The sequence below is a fragment of the Neopsephotus bourkii genome, unplaced genomic scaffold, assembly GCF_033783945.1.
Source record: "Neopsephotus bourkii isolate Nb327-2 ecotype Australia unplaced genomic scaffold, CSIRO-AGI_Nbou_v1 NB_915, whole genome shotgun sequence".
Taxonomy (NCBI): Eukaryota; Metazoa; Chordata; class Aves; order Psittaciformes; family Psittacidae; genus Neopsephotus; species Neopsephotus bourkii.
The window spans coordinates 210,451-229,016 of record NW_026901409.1 but is presented as its reverse complement, the minus strand read 5'-3'; the positions used below and the strand labels follow the sequence as shown (position 1 = coordinate 229,016).

General features: G+C 38.3%; 2 protein-coding genes across 3 annotated transcripts in view; one reads left to right on the top strand and one right to left on the bottom strand.

Annotated features, from left to right (window-relative positions):
* Positions 1-209: 209 nt before the first annotated feature.
* Positions 210-16,045, bottom strand: PTCD2 (pentatricopeptide repeat domain 2). Its single transcript, XM_061357736.1, is given in 11 exon segments — positions 210-1,373; positions 2,744-2,857; positions 3,664-3,738; positions 5,271-5,384; positions 7,410-7,501; positions 8,705-8,783; positions 10,181-10,298; positions 11,221-11,350; positions 13,695-13,787; positions 15,822-15,932; positions 15,935-16,045. Coding segments are annotated over 11 exon segments (1,221 nt in total). The 5' UTR covers positions 16,005-16,045; the 3' UTR covers positions 210-1,148.
* Positions 15,933-18,566, top strand: part of MRPS27 (mitochondrial ribosomal protein S27) — a 52,742-nt gene continuing 50,108 nt past the window's right edge. For both annotated transcript variants that reach the window (XM_061357734.1, XM_061357735.1), the window contains exons 1-2: positions 15,933-16,066; positions 18,169-18,246. In XM_061357734.1, coding sequence (XP_061213718.1) covers positions 16,003-16,066; positions 18,169-18,246 — 142 coding nt within the window. In that variant the 5' untranslated portion in view covers positions 15,933-16,002. The remainder of the gene's footprint in view (positions 16,067-18,168; positions 18,247-18,566) is intronic.

Here is an 18,566-nt window from a genome sequence, read left to right as displayed (position 1 = left end):
TTTAATTGTGTGAATTTTGTGTGTGTTTTTCTTTGAACCTACCCTTCTTGGGTTCCTGCTTTCTTTTTCTACTGAAATATTTTTAGTTATTTAAGGGCATTGCCTTTCTCTCTCAAGACAAAGAAATGGTGCTTCCTTAAAACAGATTATAGCTTGAGTAAATCAGCCTCAAGAAAGCAAATAGTCAAGAGAACAAAGGATGGAAAACATCAGCTATACTGGTGATTGTAATAGAAGTTATCGTTACTTCAGTTACAGGTAGGACATAGCCTGAGCCAGGAACCTAACCAATTCAGATTAAAACAAACATGTGAATCTCAGTCCGAGGATGAATTAACTTCTTGCAATTAATTCAAGTTTGAAAGTGCCAAATAAGGAAATGAAAAAGACTTGACCTTATATATTTGCTCTGTAACATGCTAAATGGATAAAACAATCTTCTATTATTGCCAATAAAAATGTAGTTTTACATCAAACAGTTGTCCTGATAGTACTAGCCAACCAAGTAAACTGAACAGTAGTGCACACCTTTTTTTTTTTTTTTTTAATTAATCCTTGCCACACTGCAAGCAACCTTCACAAATCCTTTATCAAAGTTATTTGTGGAGAAAAGATTGGGAGCTACTTAAGGTTCCACATTGGAAGTGCTGGAATAATTTCCAAGTGAGGGAAAAAGATGCCTTCTTCTCTCTGATTCTCCTGAGATGTACAGAATTTGAATAAACAGTTAACTTTTGTACTCTGTTATCTAGAATCTGGACTGCATCTGTCCTTTCCGTCAGAACACTACATCTGACGAAGACTGAATTTTCTTCCCACAAACCACAAATCAGGTCAGACACACAAATTGTTCTGGTCATTTTCATCAGGATGTTTAGCATAGGAAAATTCTGATTAAAGTGCCTGAGGAAAAACTTCAAACCATTCTATCATTCCATTTCTGACCAACACACAAATATACATTGTCATGGCTTCTTTTTATCATCAAAATTGAAATCTGAAAGCTACATGATGTGTATTTTCACACATGATGTGCAGTTCCACACAAACAAAAAATTGCTCATTGTGGAGGAGAGGACAAGACATTTTACTTGAATGTGGCTTCTAAGAGATGCTAACAGCAGTTCAGTGTGTCATCAAATATTCAACTATTCCGACAATAGATTCGACCGAAGTGGTTTAGCAGCTTGATAACCCAATAACTTCTGATTGAAAAGCTTTGCAGGGATCTTCTTTGAACTTGGAATCTGGAAAAGCATGTCTTCTAGCGTGCACATGGTTATCCGTCCTGAAGTTTGTAGTTTCATATGAATATCTCTTAATTTGGCAGAAAGGTAGGCATTTTCTTCCATCTTTTCCCTGACTGCAGCCAGCTAAGGAGGAGAAAATGACAGACTTACAGTTCAGCAAGTGAAGATCTCACTCAACCACCATACTGAAGGCAAGCAATCACTCAAAGAAAAACAAAAAAAAAGGCACACAATGTAAGATATGTGGCTAACACAGTGACCAGTAAGAAGAGGATTTCATGCATCACCAAATACAATACCACACATTACACATCACCAAACAATGGTGGAAATGCACTGGCTAATCTATCACAGAGAATCTGTTAGATTTAAAGCTTCCTCAAAATATACAGTCCAGTTTTCACTCCTAGTACAGACTATCACTAGTACAGACTATCACAATTATTTTTCTATTCAAACCCAGGAAACATTAATTGCTTCCTGAAATCTACTTTCCAGATCAGCACAGTCCTAGTTATTATTATGTATCACACTAAATGTACAGAAAAAGTAAACAAAAAAGTCAGACTATAGAACACTGAGAAGTTCTGTATGCCATACCCAGTCTGAGCTCAAGTGCAAGTATCTCTTAAAAATTCTTATTTATCAATAACCTTTTGTGGAAGGAATGGATTAGGACCAATGCTTAGTTGTCTTAGGAACTGTTCGAAATTTGCCTAACAAGAGCAAAATACAACACTGACAAATGCAACATCTATTGCAATGAATTTACAAAATGAAATGCTGCTTAAAAAAAAGTTCAGTTTCAACACACCAGTTAACATACATGGGCTGTGTTTTGCAAGATGTGTCCTACTACTTTTTAGTATTTGTTATTTTATGTGTCAGTTTAATAGGCAGCAGCGAAAGGCTAAGTATTTAATTATTAACATAGTCTTAAAATATCTTATTCCATAGACAAGTTTCAGGAAAAGCTGCAGGAATGCTTCCAAGCTGATAGGGGTACATATGTACTCTGAAGGAAGTCTTCTTGGCGATCAATATTGTAAAAGCTTTTTTTGAATAGTAAAATATAATAAAATAGCAAGTTATTACTTCCCATATCACATTTCCCTGTGTAGCACCACAGGTCTTTGCAAATATCACCAACCTAGCAATACTGTTGTCATCAGAACCTTATTCTCATTTTTATATCAAATGGAAATAGCACAGAAGGCAAAGGATTAAATCACTTAATGCCACAAGGGAATGCTTCATCTGCATTCAGATGAAATCTGGGCTCCTAAGAGCAAGATCTACAACAAAGGGAAGTGGGCAGCTAAGTGCTTTATCCAACAGTACAGAAAGCCAGCCAGCAGCCTTGCCGTCTGACTGCATCAGATTCCAAACAACCTCAGTAGGGTGAACTCCGGCACCTAAAGTTCTGTAACTGACCCACCATCACCATGGCTCAGCCAAGCACCATGGACCTCCTCTCATTACTGTACACTTACCACCTGCTCAGAAAACTCGATTTTTTTCACAAAGGGAGGAGTATCAACTTTCACTGCTGCCTCTAATGTCCTTATTACTTCTTCTAGCAAACCAGATCTGAGCTGGACAAGAACCTTAAAAATAAAATAAAATCACACAAATAGTACTTATAATCAGAATGCAAATTTTAAGAAACAAACGTGTTTGAGGAAGAAATGAAGCAATGCAGGAAAAAATACATTTCTAGACATTGAACTGATAAAAGTCCATTAATCATGAAGAAAGCCAAAGGAATGACTGATTTCCACAGATGTTTAGGGGGTCTTTTTTGCAGCTAGGACCTCGAAAGGGTGAGCCTGGAGACAAAGCTCCTCTGGCAGAGCTGCATTAGCTGTTCTTGTGTAAACTGAGGGTTTTTTTCCCACAGCTTAGAGAAGTTACTCACAGGGCACATGCAGGAGACTTTCCCTCAGGTTTTAGACCATGCATTTAAGGTGAAAAAGAGTTCCGTGCACATGAAGTTAAGATTCAAAGGGCTGTAGGAAGCCTGAAGTGGGCAGAACACAGCTAAGGAAGGCATTTATTTGGAACTGTGTTTTTTTTAATCTCTTGTAGCAAGAAAGCAAAATGTCACGATGTCACAATTAGAAATTGTTCACAGCCTGTACTCACAGACATTGGACTGGTCTACTTTTCATTCTCATCTATGGTGGGAAGCGATTTTAAAAAATGGTGGCAGGGTGTTAACAATTCAGAAAGCATTGACAATTTTGTCAGTACATCTGACAGAAATTGACTGCTCAAAACAAAGCTGAGCAACAGTACTGGTACATGCCTGTACTACTGAGAAGCTGGACTTCTGTTATTCTGCACAAGGGAGTATTTTGTCCAGTATAGCATAATTCTCAGCAAGATCCTAATACAAATCAAACATACTTACTTTAAGATTATTGTATAGTCTGCTCTCTGTTTTCAATATCCGGGAACAATAAAATTTGGCTTGTGAAACATCATTCTAGGAAGCCATTATAAATAATAAAAAGAATATGGTTAAACATGTGGGACACACTTTGACAAGAAAAGTTTAAGAAAAACAAGTCTTTCGCAACTTTTCAGTGAATCACAAACCAGCATCTAGAATCCCTTCACCAATCCATGGGTCACCAAGATCCACAGATTCCAAACAGCATCCAGCCTGTGAAAGGAACACTCCATGCTGGAGTTCCCATGTCATCTGGCTCTTTAGCACAGTACTGACAGTACTCTCTGCGTCAGACCAGCCACAGAAAGAAGCATGTAACCAACAGTGAACATGAGAGCACCTAAAAGATAAAAGATCTACACACGTGCCCAATCTGGCACAAGTCAGAGTACTTAGATGAATTGCAGTATACGTTAATGTATTTATCCTGCCCAGCACTTCTAACCTTTTGGACATACATATTTACAGTACTGTGTCTGTGCCATCAACTGATTTGCATAGACAGTAAATGTTCCACTGACATTTACTAGACTAAACATTGTTACTTGGGGTCAAGAAATATCTTACAGCAAGATGTACTATCAAAGATCATGCAGCTTAAGGAACGTAGAGCATTATTTTGTTTGCAAAACAATAACTGATTTTTATATAAGGCAACATCATGAAGGATATTTCATGTTGTGGTGGAGACACATATTTTGTTTTTAAACCTCAATGTCAGTGAGATGCCCTGTCATTTCACCATGCACATCAAAAAATTCATTAGATGATGCTGTTGTTCAGTGTCTCTGTTCACAGAGACAGTGCAAAAAAAAGAACACAGAGTGCACAAGAAAATTTTAACGATTTTACTTCATCCATTTAAATCCATTAACAACATCAAATCACTAACTTACAGTGCTTCTGACCTCTGTTTATACATGAAACAGAGAAAGTTCAGAATTTTCTTCAAGTGGTATGCACAAATTATTTGTTGGTGAAATACCAGACTTTACAATTTCCTAATTGTTATTTTCTTTCTCAGTCTTTAATCCTGTACTGCCTCAGAGCCTCTCCACATCAGTGCTTAGGCACATGAGGCATATGAAAACCTCCCCCTGAAGAAATGTTGTGGAGAAAGACAAGCCATCTCCCAGGCAGTAGGACAATACATGTCATAGCCTTTGAGTTTGCCTCCCAAGATACATATTTTTAAAAGATGATTATACACATACTTTAAATTATCATTTTAATTACATTTAGAGGAAACCATCACTAAATAGCAGTATCTGAAGGACTGGGCCCATGGTGACATCTGACCTGCTGGCTGAACTCTCTTTACTGGCGTTGTTACTAGCACCAAATATCTGTGCATTGGACTCAGGATGTATGTTTAGATTAGAGAATTTCTATATTCACTTTATGTGGGAATTGTCTATAATCTTAAAGGGGCCTAAAAATTCTAGTACTTGAAGTTATTACATATCTCAGTTATGCTTCCTCTATGTTAGCTTCCTTTCACTGACTATCTTACAAAAATAAAACTAGAGAGATTCAGGCACAAATCAGAACAAAAGGTACTGTACCTGCTTCAGAGCAGTTGCCACAGCAAAGCAGTATGCTCGCAGTGGTAATGTGTCACCTTTTAGCTGTGCTTCTTCAAGCAGTTTCTCACAGATTTTGCAAGATTCCAGGTTGTCCTGCATTGAAATTTCAAACCTAAGTTGCACTTGCTATTCTTGTGATACGAAAGGACTGTAGACAATTGCAATCACATTCAGAAGGCAATCAGAAGTCAATATACTGTAAGATACCAGCACCATTATTTTCAGTATTCAAGTAGCGCATCTTGAAGATATTTCCCTTCAAGGTTTCTTACGAAGTTTTTTTATGTTGCATCATGAGCAAAAAAACTTTGGAGCTTCACGGTTTCCCACCTACCGCTAACAGCTGGATCAGTAGATTAAATTTTTCAAAAATCCTCACCTAATCCTCTTTAGTGAATATAGGGTTACTACAGCTTATTCCCTTATTGATAGTATTTTATCTTCATTAAAAAACCAAAACAAAAAAAAACCAACCCAAACCCCAAAACCCCAAACCCATCAAAAAACCAAAAATGAAACAAACAAAAAAAAAAACCACCCCCCAAAACATCACACATTTATTGTGGCTCTGAAAACAACTGGGTGACAGTTGAGAATCATTTCTCCTCTATTTTTATCAATTCACTAAACAGCTAATGATCGGTCAGATTCTCTACTGGAAATATAGGTAGGGCCAGAAGTAGTAGAAAACAAAGTCTTGGGAACCTCTTCCTGTTACACATGCCATAAATCCAAGGGTTCTGACAGCAAAAGAACTATGTAAAGATTTTAGGGAAGAAACTACCAAAGACTGAGTAAAGGATACCTCAGAGAAACACAGTAAGTTTCTCTGAAAGCCTTTACCTATATGGGCAGTGTTTTACCAGGGAGCAACCCTGAAGTGTAAATATTGCCTCAGTAGATGCTAGTAGTAAACACCAGGTTATAAACTTGGGTTGTAGCATAGCGTCAAAAGTCTTTGTATATTCACAGCTTTGTAAAAAAGGCACCTTCTACATAGAACTGGTAAGAACCCTAAACTGTCTGTAATCATCAATCTCTTTTTTTTTTTTTTTTTTAAACAGCAGACATCTTCTGCAGCTCTTTCTCAGCTCAGTCTACTGCCTTACTCCCCAAACACCAAAGCCACATGGCTATTCCTGACCTAAAGGCAGCCCTGATTCATTAGGACTGAGGACTTCAAAAGCACCACATAAATTACTACTGAGCTACAATTTGAAGCCAACTCCTTTTTATCATATATGTACCCAGTTTCATTGTATGGTTAGTTGAGAAACATGAGAAAGCTTAGTTGAGTGATATAATTTTTCCTCAGCTAGTGTCTTTCATACTAAAAACATGGGGAAATTAAAGAATATTTCCCTACTGAGTTTGGGAAAGGCCTAATTTAGCATTTAAAATTGCAGAACTGATTCAAATCTGGATAGAAGGATCAAAATAAAAAAATCTGGGGATCTCACTTTGCTACAAAAGAGAAACAGTTATAAGGAAACACTCGTAGAACCTACGTAGCCTAGTTTCTTGCTGTATTCGTGCTCTTTTTCTCTGAGCTAAAAATACAGTTAACGTCAAGAGGCTGCCTGTCTCTCACTGAAGGCATTCATTTGGGTTTCTTTTCTCAGCTGCCCATTTCCATCAGGCATGCAGGAACAGATTACCTTTGAGAACTACAATCCTTGTCAAGTTTGGGTGCAGTTAAAGAAATGGTTCATGTTTACTTGGTGGGGAAGGCAAAAATGTATGGGAGATGTCTGACAGAACATATCATATATACACCTTATTTCTTAAGAAAGCCAGACTGTAAAACCAACATTGAGGCTCAAGCACAAAGCACAGTCTGAAGAGGTACACAGGATCCAAGAGAAAGAATACTATCACAGTGTATCTAATTTGCTCTTCAGCGCTTATGCCCACGTATGTTGAGATTTGCTTTGTGACATTAGTTTCCATGGGAAGCTATGTATGTGTACTCAATTAAGCAATTTAGGACTTAAATATGCCTAAAATACTTGTGCTAGATAAGAAGTAATGACTGGGAAATTTTAAATTTCATAGAAAAGAAAGACATGGAGAAGGCATTTCAAATCCTTTTTCATCATGTAAATTGAAAATACTCACCAGTTTGTAGCATATTGCAAATGCAATTAGATAGGTTTCTTTGCTGAAAGGTATACTTTGTTTTTTCATTTCAACCAGAACTTCCAAAGCACCTATCAAAAATACATTAGTGTTATTTACTTCACAAATTTAAGGCTGTACATTTTGTAACAGGGAAAAAAAAAAATTAAATCATGATGGAATAATCTTAGTAGGTGTATTTCAAAATCGGAATGTAATTGAAATCTGTTTAAAAAAAAAAAAAAAACCACACACCACAAAACCAAACATTTAAAAAAGTTTAATTTAGAATCAGTTGGATGCAAATATTTCTTGCCAGCAAGAAGGTTTTCAATCGACATTAGCATCTGGCCTTACTGTTCTATTCTTTTCATACAAATCTAAAAATAAATACTAGACACTTGACAAAGCTGCCTTTATTCTTCCCAACTGCCCAGAAAGTCGGCCTTTAAAACACATAAAAAAAAATCCACCATTTTTTGGAAACTAGCAGTTCCTCAGCAACACACATGTTCCATTACACCACCACACTGCATTGAGGCTCTGATCCAGTTATTTTTACAGTCTTGACTTCTATGACAACCTCTGGACTTAGATTTGCCAAACATCAAGAGAGTTAGCGCTGTGTGTTCAACAAATTTCAAACAAAGGGATTTGCTTGAAAAGCTTACTCCACACTCAATTTAAGATTTTGTCATGGAATGTCTTTTCAGTCAGGTCAGATGATTCACCATTATCCTCAAAAAGGACTAAAATGATTTAAAACACTTGACTTAAAATACTGCAGTGCTACTCTGTATGGGTACACTAGTAGGACAAACAAAGCAAAGACTGCAGCCTGGTTTTGTTATCCAAGGGAAAAAGGGTACCCTTCCCTGCTCTGACACAAATGCAAAACTGCCAAAAAAGGTTGTGGAAGAGCTTACTGTTAAAAAAACTGCATAAAACAAACTCTGAATAGAGAAAAGAAAAAGCTCTGGAAATTACAAACCAAAGAGAAGTTAAGCCTTCAGAAAAGAGGGGTTAGGAAACAATCTCCCTGGATAACTACAATTCTGTGCAACTATGAAGGGTAAGAATACTAGTAGAAATGCAAAACAAATACAGTCTTCCATTTTTAGTACACTCTACAGTGCTACTCATCCACATCTACACTTATATACAGGATGTTTGGCCTTTGAAACCATAAACCAATGAGTAATATTCATTAAAATGTACATGTATTTATAGACGCACACTTACAATGAGAAGCATTCTCTTCAAAATGCATTTGCCTTAGCAAATGGAGTACTTACTTTCAAAATGGCCCTTTTTAAATAACATAGTCATCAAAATATGGAATGATGTACTCTCCGAGAAAAAACCACGCAAATTCTGGAGAACAGACACAGCGAGCGTAAAGAAAGTTAGGAGAGTGAGCATTCTTACTGTGCACAGCATCTTGCAGGTCTTCCTACTGGAATAGTCCCATCTTCCTAAGTTCCACATTTAACATTCCGGGTTCCCTGACTGTCCCTCTGTCAAGTCACCTCTAAAATACCAGTGATTAAGTATAGTCAAAAGTTCTCTCAACTTAAGCAGAAATTTCCCAGAGATTCCCCACTACCAATTTTTTTAAACAACAGATTGTGACTTCTAAACTGATGCAAGCAGAAGTCACTGACTAATGGCAACTTCAAAATCTCAGCAGAAACACAGCTTGCAGCTCATTAACAGTATCTTTAGTGTAAGGTACCACCACTATGAAACCAAAAGAATTTTTTGCTCATCACAGTATCAAATGATGAACAGAACAGCACAATGGCTTGAGAACAGAATAGCAGAAGAAAGAGCAAGTACATTTTACATTCTGCTTCAATGACACTGTGTGTTGGGAACAGCCATATAAAATGCCAGAGGTGTTAAGTCTAAATTTCTGCAGCAGTCTGAAGAAGTGGTGCTCTAGCTTACTCTCCATTAGTTACTAAGTACAGCAGGACTTGTCTCAATGAAACAGCTCTTAAGTGAAAAAAAAAAAAAATCAAGACGAGACAAAAACCACACATACTTTTACATGTGCCTAATTTAACAATAGCAGCACAAGCAAGACTTCTCCCATTTCTGGCTAGATAAATCACGTTTTAGAGGGGACTTTCCACTGGCTGCCAGAGATTTTTGAAGACATGACGCTATTGCACAGAACCTTGTATATTTATTATACAATGGGCATGACTCCTGTCTTGTCCTGATAGCATACGCAGCATTTTACAGACGTTCAGAAACAAGCATTTAAGTTTCTTCAACATTTAAAATGGCCAAGTTCCTGAGCTGATTAATATTACATCATCACTGCAGGGTTCAGAGGGAGTTTGAAGCACAAAATAATGAGATACATATGCTGGTGCAAACAACCCAAGGGATTTCAGAGGACTACTATGTGAAGTCCCAGAAGTGTTCATTTCCAAGAACAATCTAATGCATCACAAAATGCAGGAAAGCATGCATCAGCTGTGTTTGAGAAATTTTTTAATCAATACTTATAATGCAATTATGCAGAAGTACAACAGTGTTATCAGTCAAACTAGCATTTAGTTTTCTTTTAATTACCGTCTTGCTATTTTTAAGGTAAACCCCATTTAATTTGCATCCTCACATTAATATCATAGACATCCTTACTAATGCAACACATACACTTCAAGTCCATAAGCTCATGCAGGGCTCTTGTAGTACACGAATTACTCATATAGGACTAATAATAACAACAATATTTTCTAAATATATATGTGAATTACCTGATCTTTGATAAGTTCTACTGCAGGTCGTTCAAGATCTAGCTCATAGCACAGCCTCATAAAGAGTGGCCCAAATTTAAAATTATGTAAGGCTGTGATTCCATGCTGCTCATGGTACCTATTGGAAAGATTAAAAAAAGTTAATCGCACACGGCATGGAATTTGTGAAGGGAAAACAGGTTTAACTAGACAGAAAGATCTGTATAGGCAATGACAAGCACACTTCTCTATCTGCACCACCCAATGACATTTAGATAACAGAAGATTAATTTTATGGAAAAAATACTGTTTTGATCAAACTAATAAATTAACCAGTAATATGCAAAGTAACCTGCATTGGATTAATAGCAGAATGGGTTTCTGCCACAAAAATTCCAGCTACTTTACCCTCTATCCCCAGAGCAATAGCACAGGAAGTGGCAGCATTCCATTTTAGCAGCAGTACCTGTCCAAATAACTTTTTCTCTCCAACATTAAAAGAACCCCAATTAAAATGATAAAGTGTTTCATTTTTTTCTTTGCAACTCCTACACTGCAATTGCTGGGAAGGCTTTAATTCACAAAACCTGCCACTACTGCATCCAGACCAGTTTATAACGAGGGATGGCTTGGCTGGAAAACGCCACTGAACACACTATTGTACCTGGCAGTCCTCAAGGCCAGGTTGGACAGGGCCTTGGGTGACATAGTTTAGTGTGTGGTGTCCTTGCCCATGGCAGGGGTGTTGGAAATAGATGATCTTAAGGTCTTTCCAACCCTAACTATTCTGTGATTCTATGATGCTTCTATGTGGCACTGCTCATTCTGCATACAATAGGAAAGCACTTTGCTCTTGTAGCTTGACTCTCCTTTGATCTAAGAGTCTGTGAAGGGTTGGAAGATCCAAAACAAAATAAAATACAGCCTTATTTTAAGGGATTAACTATGTATATGACCACTGAATTAGGGTAAGCCCTCAACTACAGACATAACCTGAAATGATCTAATAAAACCAAAAAAATAAAGACAGAAAAGAGTGTTACCTGGATTGTTAAAAATACCTGTAAATAACTTCTCTGGCTAGTTCCACATCAGATGAAGTCTGACATAAATGCAGCAAATTTTTTAATTCAGTTTTGAGAATTATTTCATTTTTCTTTAATTTTTCTTTAATACTTTTAAAATACGGATCTGAAAATAAAACACATTATAGCAGTAGTCTATAGACAATTCCTTTACCTTCATTGCATACTTCGTACCTGAAACACGAAGATTCAACGAGGCAGAAAGCTTGGGTGTTTTTTCACCAAGAAAAATGCATGAAACTTCATGCCTAGGTGTCCCCATGAAGTCATGTCAGACTTGGAAAACAAAAGGATGCTTACTATGAACTTAACTGCATTGTGTGTGTTATGTAATACATAAAAATTTTGAAGAGGAAGGAAGTTTTGTAAGTGACATTTTCTGCCTTATGTTTTTTTTTTAAAAAGCAAGCAAACAAACAAAACCAATCCCACTCAGCCTTCAAATGACTATAGGAACTCCTACTCAACACTGCTTGTGCAGAAAACTTAAATTCCTTCATGACTGATGCAAACACAAAGAATCTCATACATAATCTATGTATTTCTATATATATCCATAACCTTAGGAGTTGTTGCCCTTTTCCTGCCAAAACCCAAAAGAGGTTTCTCTATCCAGTACGTTTTCCTATGACAAAGCAAGCACAAAGATGACTCCTTCATTTGGTAATCTCAAGCCTCTGATTCAGACACATCCAAGACTAAAAATCACATGCACCACCTGGCAGCCCCATTCCTCCAAGGGTGCTACCCCATCTTGGCCAGCGTAGTTAACTTTTTGGTAACAATTGCTGGGTAAGTGCTGTTCCCAAGCTAAAAACCTACACAAGAGGCATAAAGTGAGACTCCCAGAGAACAAGGTATTCAGCTACTGGATACATATCTGTTGCTACTGGATACATATCTGTTGCTACATGCAAATACAAGTCCTTACTCAAGCTGCAATACAGAGCTGAATCCTGTGAAGTCAGAAGAATGTATATAGATGTATGCATATAATAGTTGTATTCAAAGATGCATAGAAATTAAAAAAACCACCTGGGATTCCAACTGTCTTTGTATTATAGTATGTGACCGTTTAACTGCTGTAGTTAATAGAATAACTATTACAGCTAATAGTTGCATTATAATAACTAATAGCTATTATATACTGTGTAATTTCTATATATATATTGTTTCTGCTTCTAAGCCAAGTTTAATAATAACCCTAATTACTTCTTTTCAGCTTTCAAGTATTAGACTAAACACAGAGTACAGAAACCATGCACACATACACACAGATAGGTGCTTAGAACATTGTTTTAATTAGTCCATGGAAGCTTCTATTTGTACAAAACAAAAAGATCTACTGTGACCTGTAAAGTCAAATATTTGCTTTCTATAAACCTGTTTTAGCAAGAGTGATTAACCCATAGCAATAAATTCAATTTGTTATATTTAATAATAATATTCAATACATTTGATTTATCACATTCATCCTCCCTGAAGGGCAGGATGAATAATCCCCCATGTGAATATGTCATCATCACAGCATAATATAGCAATATTATGACTTGCCACTGCCTGATTTAAACTGTACTTTCATTTAATATAGGAAGACTGTCCTGTTGACTTTACCTCCTACTCTGTCCCAGAAGACTGGCTTACACAAAACAAAATTTGATTATTTGTCTCTTCTTTGACATACACATAAAACCCAAAATTAACTACATCCTTTGGAACAAGTGCCAATTTGAATCACTAGAACACCTGCACATGATTAAACAGGTGCAGGAAGGGGAGCTTAACCAAATCTTTCTTGAATATTAAGGACAGATTTATGTTTATATTTACATTCCTTAAAGAAAGGAATTTGTTTATTTTTTAAGCAGCTTGATAAAATCCCCATCAGGTAAGAACCACTGATCTTGCTCCTTCGTAAGTTTGGAAAGCCTAAATTTGTTTTCCATATTCTAAGTATGTATATATCACCTAGAATTGGGTGTACAATTGAGAACTTACATTAGGTAAATAGAAACAAATCTAAAAGAATAAGCTAACTAAATTTACAGAGTAGATCAAAAGAGAATTACTGTCATAGGCATTCTCTGGATAGTTAAGCAGCTATTAGGTTTTGTATTAACTTTCGCTGATACCATATTTGAAGCAAGATTTGTAGACTGAAACAGTATTTTCTATTAGACTATCTGACAAAGTTGGAAAAGCAAGGGCACAAACACTTATGTGAAAGTCTGCATGCTTGAAAACTTCTCCACATTTTCCAGCACACCATAACTAATATTGTTTCACTGTATATCTTCCAGTAATTTTAGGAACAAAAAATTTGCAAGAGAAAGATTAAGTCGTTGTTTTACGTGGGGTCAGTTGATATCACATTATAATGACTATGACTGTCTTATTTCCTAGACTTATTCCAAAACCGAGAATGGTGATTATGAAATAAATAGTAATACCTTTGTTGCCGTGAACTTCATTTGTAACTACCACTTTCATCTGCTGAAATTCTTGTAACTTGATATCATCTTCTGTTAGCAGATACCTCTTCCCTACCACCAGAAAATAAAGATGAAGGCAGAGTTTTATGTCACACTGTCTGTTTTAATAGTGCTGAACTTTGTATTTATTAATGACTGTCCTTAATTACTGTGTGATGCCTAAACAGGGGCACCATGACACTAAGAAAAAGACTGCAAAAATTGCAATTGCTCATGTGACCGACAAAAGTGCCTGAGCACTATGTCTCAGCTTCACAAAGTTAATGTCTACAAGGATGAAGAAGTATGTATTTACTAGATTTGCAAAAGTTTTCTCCACCAATCTAAGATACATGAGGATTCTGCACAAGCATAAGGTATTTCACCCCTTTCATATTTTTTACAATGATTTTTTCATATTTTTACAATGATTTGTCTTCTCTTTCTTCACAATGCACTAGTGGCACAGGCTCCTCACATCTGCTGTTCCCCCTATTGTAGAATGTATTGTTCTAGAAGCTCCAAATGCAGTAGAAAGACAAAAGTTAAAAAACATAAAACTTACTATTTGGACTGCATTAACACTCAAGAGACCTAGTAAAATTGTAGTGCAGTACAGACATCAGAGAAGACAGTCATTGAACCCAGAATCTCAAAATTAGCTTTGGGTGCTGACCTCAACTGTGCTGTGTTGTAAGCTCCTTTAATGGAAGTGTCATGCAAATGATATTTGTGATTTTTTTTGCTGAAACAAAAAAAGCCCTCCAGTAAATTTTTGTTTGCAACCAGTGATTTTATAACAGACAGTCACTGTAATAGTTTATGTTGTCACAATCTAATCTTTTAAGTTTTTGGCTTCTTAAAGAATGATTCTAATCATGAAGGGACAAAAGCAAGTATTATTCTGAGCTAAGTTATTTCTCCTGCTTCTGTGTTTCCCTAGCAAAACAAAAACGTTTTCTATGCAAGATAAGCATGCTAATGATACATTTCATAAAATCTGCAGAAACCCCCCTTCATTAAATGGCATCTTTAGCCATTAAATTTAATGGAAACAGTTTCAATGGGTAAGCAAATACACTTTGTCCAGCATGAAATTGGCATGGATTATATTGCCATCACTTCCCAAAAACCCACTCAGCTGGTCTAACAGCACCCCTGTCCTGGGCCTCTCCATAGCTGATGCGGGAATCACGCCAGTGGCTGGGCTGGTACACAACACACCACACTGTATGGACACAGCAGTCACAGGTGTGATCAGAGAGCTTGGGACAGCAGAAATTTACCCTTCTTGAAATTAATTTGCTCTATTCTACTGTTTTCTTAAATACACACTTTACAGTGTTGTAGAAAGAAACTAATGCAAAGAGGGCCGCTGAGCTAAAAAGGAGGGAAATCGAAATGATGGTTGGCACACACAAAGCAGTGCAGGCCATCCCAGAGAAATTAACTGACCAACCTGCTTTATCTCTGACACACTGTGACTCTCTAAAAGGAAGGCCAGTGAAAAGTGGTGGGCAGACCACCATGCAGCAGGGATCTTCATGTTTCTGAGGTGTCTAAGAAACCTGTAAACTAAGCAAACCCTCCACAGACGTTGGTACAGCAACCCAGAGACCCAGACGTGGCCTATGCTGGAGCCTTCTGACACGTCCTTTCCCCAGACCTTGGAAGGCCTCTGAAGGCTGGTCACGGTGGTGACAGCCAGCAGGCGCGTCTTGATAATGTTACTTTCCCAGAACAAAACCTCATTTATGAAGCTGAATGCTTATTGGGTTTGGTGACTCCTATGTAGCCGACGGCAAAGACAGGATAAACCGAGTAACCCTGCCCCGCGGGACAACCCTGTCCCACCAACCCGGTAAACCACGGCACCCACGCGCCCGCCCTAAGGCCCATCCTCAGCCCCTCAGCGCTTCTTTCGTTCCATACCTAGCGCCGAGTGGGCCTCCCCGCCGGAACTACAACTCCCGTCAGGCACAAGGTTACGACAAACGCCGATCCTGCTGGGAGTTGTAGTACCCGGGCCGGAGCCACAGCCCGCTGACAGCTCTGTGCCCTGGCTGCGCACCCCGCCGCCCGTCGCCACCGCTCAGCCCGCAGTACCTGCAGGCGCGGAGCCCCAGCAGCCGGAGGCGGGCGGGTGAACAGCGGAGCGCCGCACCGCCTCCCGCACCACCCACCGCGACCCGCCTGCGAGCACCACCGCCATCTTGCTCCAGACTTGCCGGAGGCGGGGCGCTCACGGACCTCCCCCACACCGCAGCTCGCCTCTTCCCTCGGCACCATGGCCGCCGCCGTGCTAAGGCGCGGAGTGTTCTGCACCAGGAGGGCCCTCGGAGCCGCCGCAGGTCGGTGCTCTGTTGGCAGACGGCAGCAGCGCTCGTCGGGGGCTCCCACTTGGGGGGACTCCCTGAGGGGCGGTGGGCGCTCGATTTGGGAGGACAGGCCGTGGCGGGACGGGTCGCTGAGTCGCTTGGTTGGCAGAGCGTGAGCAGGCGCGGGGTGCTGCCTAGGGAGTTCCACTTTGGCTTTATACAAACATGTAGAAAGGTGCGGGCAGATTTGAGAACGGCGTACCACTAGCATGCGGTGCGGGAGAGTGTTCTGAATCTGTTTTTTATAGGTATTCCACCTTGCCGATTTCATAGCTTAGTATGATAGGAGCTGCCGTTTGGGGTCACGTGAAGCCACGCGGGGTTGTATGGGGGCTGCTGAGCCCGCAGCAGTCGGTGTTCAGCACAACCTACTAACTCAGGTCACAGAAGCACAACCAAGATTGAGGGGTTTTAAAGCCACCTTTCAAAAAATCCTGACATTTGGGATGATGGGTGACTGTGTCTTTTCTGTTTCCCTCAGCAGGAATTTCATAGTGTTGCTTCCTGTTACCTACGTGTCCCTGTCTCAGTAATGCCACCCATTGCTTTGACACCAGACCTCCAGCTTACCTGAGCAAAACACTGTCATGCAGGCAGTTACTTGTACTATAGAAAACAGTTCTTTAAAGCTGTATCCTTGCTAGTGGTGTCCTTAGCTGTGAGTGAGCATACAGAAGTTTATCCTAACAAAAGAACATCGCAAACCCTGATCTTTTGTGTGCCTCCTTCATGAACATAATTAGAAATAGCTTTAAAGGAAAACCCACCAACTAGATAGACTGGATATTAGAAAAAAAAATCATCACCAAAAAGGCAGTCAGGCATTGCAACAGGCTGCCCAGGGAAGTGGTAGAATCACCATCCCTGGTAGTGTTCAAAATCTGTGTAGATGAGGCCCTCAGTGGTACGGTTTTTATGGTGGTCTTGGAAGTCCTGGGGTAATGGTTGCACTTAAAGGTCTTTTCCAACCTAGCTTATTCTATGATTTTGTGATTTGAACCAAACAAAAATGCCTCTTTTTCTTCCTTTCCAACTGTTTGGCAAAGCATTGCATTTTTTTTTCACATTGTGACTGTGGAATGCAGTGTACCTAGTCTTTTTTGACAAAAAATTGGTAAGATGTTCAGATGCGTATGTATAATTTCATGTCATAAGAATGATAAGGAGAAAAATTGTTTCACACAAGAACAGCAAACGTTTAGTGGTAGCAGATAGATTTTCAGATAGAGGCTTTCAGATGCTAGCTAAGAATTCTGTGTAGCATAGTGATGTCTAGTTCTTGTTTCTTCACATGGATTTCCACAACCACTTGCATCTATTTCTGTATATTCTTTAAAAAAAAATTATCCACATATTCCTCATGCATTTTCAAGGCCTCATCATCTGTGAATGATGCACAAACATAGTTTGCTCTTCCAAATTAAACAGTTTCTGTTTTGTTTCACAAGCTAGAACATGTCTTGAGCAGATTTCAAAAGTGGCACAAGATAGTATTTGGAAAATAAATGCTTAAAAACATTTGAGCAAACTTTGCATTTCACAGGAGATGCAAAAAAGGGAGATGAGCAAAAACAGAGTATTTCCAAGACTAGCATCTACTTTTAATTTCCGCTGAGACAGATCTTTACAGGTGAAAAAAACCTGTGCAACAACAGAAAAGCTTTTTAGTGTATATTCCTTTTTTTTTGTTTGTTTATGTGTTTATATCTACATATAGCTAATTGTTAGCATTTGATGATAAAGGACTGCAGGCACATAGAAGCTATTCCTTGTTTGTTTTTTTCTGTGTTTACAAATTTGTCATTTTCTTAAATATGGAGTTTAGTTTAGAAAGATTTGTTTCATGCTGAAAAAAAATTAGGTAAGGGCTTTTCTGTTTTAAACATGACGAGGTAATGGCTCATCCACATAGAAGGAACTGAACCATTTCAATGTCTGCCGCTAACAGTTGTGTCATAAGACAGTTTAATGCATCCAACTCAGTAAATGTGACAGAAAAAGGTGATATCTAATGAAGTGTTTATTTAGAGGTGTCTAAGCAACCTGGCTTTACTAGTGATTTCTTGGTTCATTAGGGAGAAGATACCTTCTTTCTGCAGCCTATGTGGACAGCTCAAAATGGGAAAACAGAAAAAAAGAAGATCATAGCCTAGGTAAGAAAAGTTTGTTTCCTTTTCTACACTTTGACTAATTGCAACCTGCACTCATATTAGACTAGCTCATCATCTATAAGTATTTCAAAATTAAAATATTTGTGGAGCAATATGCTTCTTTAGGATCTATGTCAAAATCTGCTGAACTCATTAAAAATCTGTCATGTTCAAAACTATAATGCAGAAATAAGTTAAAGTTTTCCCATTTAATTAATGTTTGGCTTCTACAAGCTAATTTTTTTTCTTTGACAAAATTCAAGGTTTTTCTGAATGTCATAGTTTTGTGTCTGACTGTTAAGACTGTTTCTAAGTGGCCTCTT